General features: G+C 42.9%; 1 protein-coding gene across 1 annotated transcript in view; it reads right to left on the bottom strand.

Annotated features, from left to right (window-relative positions):
• Positions 1-6878, bottom strand: part of BTAF1 (B-TFIID TATA-box binding protein associated factor 1) — a 64379-nt gene that overhangs the window by 9575 nt on the left and 47926 nt on the right. Inside the window, exons 26-31 of the mRNA XM_018558677.1 lie at positions 5256-5377; positions 4998-5165; positions 3359-3436; positions 1127-1256; positions 691-832; positions 125-255 (exon numbers count right to left, since the gene is read on the bottom strand). Coding sequence (XP_018414179.1) covers positions 125-255; positions 691-832; positions 1127-1256; positions 3359-3436; positions 4998-5165; positions 5256-5377 — 771 coding nt within the window. The remainder of the gene's footprint in view (positions 1-124; positions 256-690; positions 833-1126; positions 1257-3358; positions 3437-4997; positions 5166-5255; positions 5378-6878) is intronic.

Here is a 6878-nt window from a genome sequence, read left to right as displayed (position 1 = left end):
GTTTGTGGCCTCATTTCAGGTACGTCACACTTTTTGGAAACAAGCCTCTTACACTGCATTCCCCTTTAGTTTTTACTTCTGCCAACACACAACTAAAACCAGCAGCAGAGAAGATACCACGCACCTGTAATGAACTCAAAGTGCAGTAATAGTCTTGGATAATCTTAGGTGGAAGGTCTTGCAATACATCCTCTTTCATTCGGCGGAGTAAAAATGGCAGAACCTGACGATGTAACGCCTCCATCGCAAGAACACCTGTGGATTTAAATGACAGTGATAATGTGTTCTGTTGAAGACAAAACATGGGCCTCAAGTACATGTGTGAACTTGAAATAACCTGTAAACCAACAGTGACTGCACACAGTGGGCACCATACCATCAGCCCCATTAGGTGCCACTATATCCTAGAAAAATACAGAATTTCTACAAGTTGGTAATTTGTATACGATGGAGCACATTCTCCCCTCTCAATTGTACTCTGAACAGCTGGAGTGGGGAAAATGCTTGTATACTGGTACCTTATAGTGTTGCTTTTACAGAGTCACTGTTTGATCACAATATATTAGTAGTAGAGGTTTGCTTTAGGCAAAGGGCATAAAAATAAGTAATGTTTTCCAACTGTATAAGAATAACTGGCTAATAAAGGAGCTGCTGCATACCAAAGACTTAAAATAAATCAATTACTCTTACCAGCTTCCTGTTCACGAGACGAGCTCCGAGCATCCCTGCTAGCCAATATAGGCTTCCCATATCGAGCAGCAAATTGCCTTTCTGTGCCTAGAAAACCAGGCATGAGGAAGTCAAACAAGGACCACAACTCCAAAACATTGTTCTGGGAAAACAAAAAAAAAAGGCAACAATGTCAGATATGGTTCTTAAAGTCTGTACATTCTACACAGTACCACTGTAAGTCATGCACTGTGATTGTGGAACTGCAGTATGGACTGTTTACATATAGCAATAAAAGAACCTGACGGAGGTTCTGACCCTTCCAAGCCCAACAAAAACTCAAAACATTTTTGCTGTGGTTTGGTCTTAGAAACACTGGTCAAAACCAACTGGGAAACTGGTGAGGCCCAATATTTACGGAAACTGTAAACTCCATCCTAGGCCACTTATTACATACCTGTATCGGAGTTCCAGAAAGGATAATTCTGAAATTTGCCGTTATCTGTTTTACAGCTTTGGACAGTTTTGTCTTTCCATTTTTGATAACATGACCTTCATCCAATATACAGTAATTAAACCTCATATTTCTGAAAGAAAGTTGTTACAATATATAAGGCGCCAGATATTAGAACTTCAATAGTGACAATAAAAAGACAGGGGTGAAGGATTTAATGCGAGAAGCCGGAAGTAGTAAAGGACTTCACAAAAGGTGGAGTACAGTTATTAGCTACTTGGTATTATAGGAATAAGCACAGTTCATTCTCACCGTCATAAAGTAAATACAGCACATGAATTTACAGAAGAATCCCAGGCAAATTACATGTTGACCCTTGCAGTGGGGCTTTAAATTAGAAAAAAAAAAATACTCACCCAATCCTCAATCACGCCAGGCTGATACTGTCCCAGCAGACTTTCCCCGGGCTCCAGAAGTCTAAGTCCCGCTAATATCCTCTACTGACTTGCATTAGACATTTCACAGTCATAGTGGAGGAGGAGGAAGAGGTGAGAGGTCACTAACCTCAAGGCATCAGGGGAATGTATTTTTTTTGGTGTAGCCCCACTGCAAGGGTTAATTTGTAATTTGCCTGGAGTTCTTTAAAAATCCAAGCCAAACAGGTTCACTAAAATGGGCTCCAACATACCTAGATGAGGCGCCCTATTTAATGACAACTTTAAGTAGGTGTTCCATCATGAGCACCAATGCTTTCTGAAATACTACCTCCACATTTGTCCAACTTCAAGTAGAAATCCTCCAGCTTAACTTTGTTATGGATAGAAAAAAAAGGTAAGGTTAAAACCCGTGTCAGATTTTATTTTGCTTCCTTGCCTCAATTGAGCAGATGCCTCTTCGTTTCCTGTTGTGCCAACACAACAGGAATGCAGTGGCATCAGCCAAAAAAGAAAGCACACAACAGGTATCTGACAAAAGGATTCAACACCTCCTCATGCATTTCAAAAGGAAAGTAAAAAAAACAAAACAAACGTCCCCCACACACTTACTGGGAACCCTTGAGTGCCTTGTCTGTTCCTGGCTCCTGCAGCCCCTTTTAAACAGCCTGGTACTTCCACATACAGAGTACCAAATACAACATTCCCGCTTTCCTTCAACATGTAGTTTGGTGTCTGAGCAGCCAATCATTTGCAAAATATGTGGAAGTTTCTCCAGGCTGGCTGGTGTGTGCTGGGAAAAGGTCTGTTTTTGTACTGTATAAAACCCGTCCACCTTACTTTAAAGCTAGTTATGAATTAATGAGTGCGCTTGCCATTTGTTTCACTCGAGCAGCCAACCAGGCACAGATGTCATATGGTTTAGAGAGCCTAGTATTGCGCAGGTATCAACCAAGAGTAAACTTTTCTAGAGTTGGTCAAATTGATGTTCTATGGGGTCATCACTGCGACAAACCCTTCCCCAGTATTTATAGACTCTTGCAGGTACGAGGGGTGAGTGGTTTGAACCACAGCATTTTGGTAGTTTTCATTTCAGGATTACCCAATCATTATGACAGTCCTAATACTATCTCCCACCTTGACTGCCTTTAGGCGATCCCTTAAGACTCCTATCTTCAGGGAAGCCTATCCCACCTCAACCTAACCACTGAACTATCACGTTCTCAAACAATTCATCCCCACACAGCTACCTCCTCATGCATCACTTCCCCCTCCCTTTTAGATTGTAAGCCGTCACGGGCAGGGCCCTCCTTACTGTCTTGTATTGTATTGTAATGTCTTCCTTATATTGTAAAGCGCTGCGCAAACTGTTGGCGCTCTATATATCCTATATAATAATACCGCAACAATAGGTTTGCCCCCTACAATACAATGAATGCCTTTCGTCATGTCAGAACACATCATACAAATGGATAGCAGTGGATGACTTGGATCAAATGGTACACATTTCATCAATATATCCTCAAAGCTTAGCTTATTTAACTTTGTATGCATATACTAGCCCTAGAATGTTTATTTGCAAGCCAACTAGCACAAGCTGGATTTCCTCTTTAAAAAGGAACAAGTGGATGATATCAGATGGCACTGAACTAGAAGAATAAGAACAAGACGGCAAAGATTGGATCTCTAGGTCAAGTTATCAGATGAACAGGTAAAAGAAACACACCAAGAAACAATGATACATTTACAAGGAGAACTAGGACAGCATGGAGACCCTTATGCATTTGTTATTATACAATACCTGAAGAAGTCAATATCATTCCTCACAACATCATACGAAGCCACAATTAGATTGTGTCTTTTAACCTGGTGCTGTAACCTGCAACACAAAACATATCACTCTTAACTACATAAAAATATCAAACGCATGGATCAGACGATAGACGCACAAAGGCCTGAACACCAGTCCCAGCTACATACATGAACACATGGGCCATTTCATATGGATAACAGTCTTCGCTATACAAGATGCTGCACCAAAGTGGTCTAAACTTCTACTTTACTGACAATTTCACCTTAATGAAGGCATAATGGATTAGAACTGCAAGGAATGCATTTAAAACATTCCCCCCAAGTTCTAAATGTCTATACCTTCTGCAACCTGATAATCTTGGATATATTATACATGGCAGTATTCAGTGATAAGTGCGGTATACTTGATTGTCCCGCTCTGACCTGATTGAGGAGTAGTGTGGTGTACTTGCCTGTCCTGAGTGAGGAGTGGTGGTGGTATGCTTGCCTGTCCTGCTCTGATCCGAGTGAGGAGTAGTGCGGTATATTTGCCTGTCCTGCTCTGATCTGAGTGAGGACTAGTGCGGTATATTTGCCTGTCCTGCTCTGATCTGAGTGCGGACTAGTGCGGTATATTTGCCTGTCCTGCTCTGATCCGAGTGAGGACTAGTGCGGTATATTTGCCTGTCCTGATCTGAGTGAGGAGTAGTGTGGTATACTTGCCTGTCCTGCTCTGATCTGAGTGAGGACTAGTGTGGTATATTTGCCTGCCCTGCTCTGATCCGAGTGAGGACTAGTGCGGTATATTTGCCTGCCCTGCTCTGATTCGAGTGAGGACTAGTGTGGTATATTTGCCTGTCCTGCTCTGAGTGAGGACTAGTGTGGTATATTTGCCTGCCCTGCTCTGAGTGAGGAGTAGTGTGGTATATTTGCCTGTCCTGATCTGAGTGAGGACTAGTGTGGTATACTTGCCTGTCCTGCTCTGATCTGAGTGAGGACTAGTGCGGTATATTTGCCTGTCCTGCTCTGATCTGAGTGAGGACTAGTGCGGTATATTTGCCTGTCCTGCTCTGATCTGAGTGAGGACTAGTGCGGTATATTTGCCTGTCCTGCTCTGATCCGAGTGAGGACTAGTGCGGTATATTTGCCTGTCCTGCTCTGATCCGAGTGAGGACTAGTGCGGTATATTTGCCTGTCCTGATCTGAGTGAGGAGTAGTGTGGTATACTTGTCTGTCCTGCTCTGATCTGAGTGAGGACTAGTGTGGTATATTTGCCTGCCCTGCTCTGATCCGAGTGAGGACTAGTGCGGTATATTTGCCTGCCCTGCTCTGATTCGAGTGAGGACTAGTGTGGTATATTTGCCTGTCCTGCTCTGAGTGAGGACTAGTGTGGTATATTTGCCTGCCCTGCTCTGAGTGAGGAGTAGTGTGGTATATTTGCCTGTCCTGATCTGAGTGAGGACTAGTGTGGTATACTTGCCTGTCCTGCTCTGATCTGAGTGAGGACTAGTGCGGTATATTTGCCTGTCCTGCTCTGATCTGAGAGGACTAGTGCGGCATATTTGCCTGTCCTGCTCTGATCTGAGAGGACTAGTGCGGTATATTTGCCTGTCCTGCTCTGATCTAAGTGATTAGTTTGTCATACTTGCCTGGCCCGCTCTGTGGGTGGTCCAGTATAATGTAAAGTGTTGAGATACTCTTTAGGGCAAAACTTTCCAACTTCATCCACCCAGTGGCCTGTCAGCGTTGGTGGGCACACCACCAGAGATGGAAGAGGCATGCAGTCTGCAGACTTGTTTCTATTATACTCCTGAGATCTGTCACAGGAAAAAACACAGCTCTTCAACATCAAGCACATAAACTGAAAACCTAACCTACATACTAGTACACAAGTGTTAATGCCATACCGGTTACAATGGTCCCCTGCTAGAATACATATAGACTGTAGGGTCTTCCCGAGTCCCATATCATCACACAGGATACCGTGTAATTTATACTTGTTCAAGAAGGCCAACCAATTGACTCCATCCTAAAACGGAAACAAATGCACTTGTTTCAAAACTTGAGACCTGGTTTTTAGAATAAACACAGCTATAAAATTATAACAGAAAAGCTTTAGCCTGAAAAAGAAGTTATACAAGATTCCAGTATGGTTTTTTATCGCAGTCTGTCCCCACTGAGGAGATTTTTCCTCATTTCCTGTACAGAAGACTGCAGAGAAGAGCCCCTACCTCACAAAACTCAAAGCAGGTGTCCCCATTGGCAGATTGCCATCAACTTCTATTTTAAAAGACAGCTGTAACATTTTAGATTTCCCCTCACTTTCTAGCTTGGTGTCCTCCGAACAAAAAGAAAACCCCCCAATGAGTGACAGACCAGGTCAGAGCTGGCAGACTTGTATTACCACTCCAGGCACCAAATATCTAATTGGTAAAGGACAAAGCCTACTTTGAACATGGCATACAGTGCTAGGTAAGGCATCACCACACAATCTTTAGCCCAACTTACCTTTATTTTAGCAGCACAATGAGTAGAGGAGTCCCCAAGTAAACCTATGACAGAAAAACCCCCCACATCAAAAAACACACGTGCTTCCCATGGTAACATCTCCACACATTTTGTTGCTACAATAAAACGCTGGATTGAAGATTGTGTACAGTGATCTCTGTTCCTCTATGGTCATACCACAAGCAATGAGCAGGGATTTAAAGCAAACCACCAAATTCACAGATGTATATACGAGAAGCGTTTTACCGGTCTTTGGATTTGTACCTCAGTCTATTCATTTGAGATTTACACAGCTCTTCCACATTAGCACACCAAGCCTAGAGACCCAACTTCTCAACTGCAGGTAATAGCACTATGCCTTGTTCCTAAACCCCAGCCTGTGATTGGGCATTAGACTAAATTAGCCCATCCGTCACTCCTCTCTTCCTAACAGCATAGCTGTACCGCTTCCCTCCTCCATAGAGGATTGTAAGTAGTGCCACGTCCATGGCGTTGATTGCCACTAGTGGCTTTAAAAACATATATGAAGGCTACATTCACACTTGTGTTTTTGTGCTCTATATGCAGAGAAAAGTCTGTCAGGCTAGATTCTGTGTATGCTTCTAGATGTGTTGTCTGACATGTGTTTACATGCATATGGATGCATCTGGTACCAAATCCTAGCATCAAATCGCATTTACATGCATTTGTGTGTTAAGAAGTCAAATGCACATAGTGTGATTGCAGAACAGCTTTGCCCAATAGATGGCAAGGTCTTGGTTAGTCTCCTATTTGCCCTGTGACTGTGCTCAAATATAAATCAGTGAGGCCAATATTGCCAGGTGTGGAAAGCTGTGTAACTACAAGCACTAAATGTGAGAAAATCTACTCCCCTGCCATAATACTCGATAATTGTAGGTTTATAAATCTTGTACCTCCTGCTTCAAATGGCTATAAAATACAGAATTCAAGCTGCCATAGAAACATTTCTACAACATTCACAAACTGCAGCTGTACCCAACCCACAAAATAGGAGCATGGGG

This window comes from Nanorana parkeri, unplaced genomic scaffold (genome assembly GCF_000935625.1).
Source record: "Nanorana parkeri isolate BGI_ZX_2015 unplaced genomic scaffold, ASM93562v1 scaffold353, whole genome shotgun sequence".
In the NCBI taxonomy this organism is placed as follows: domain Eukaryota; kingdom Metazoa; phylum Chordata; class Amphibia; order Anura; family Dicroglossidae; genus Nanorana; species Nanorana parkeri.
This window is presented reverse-complemented; position numbering and strand designations above follow the sequence as displayed.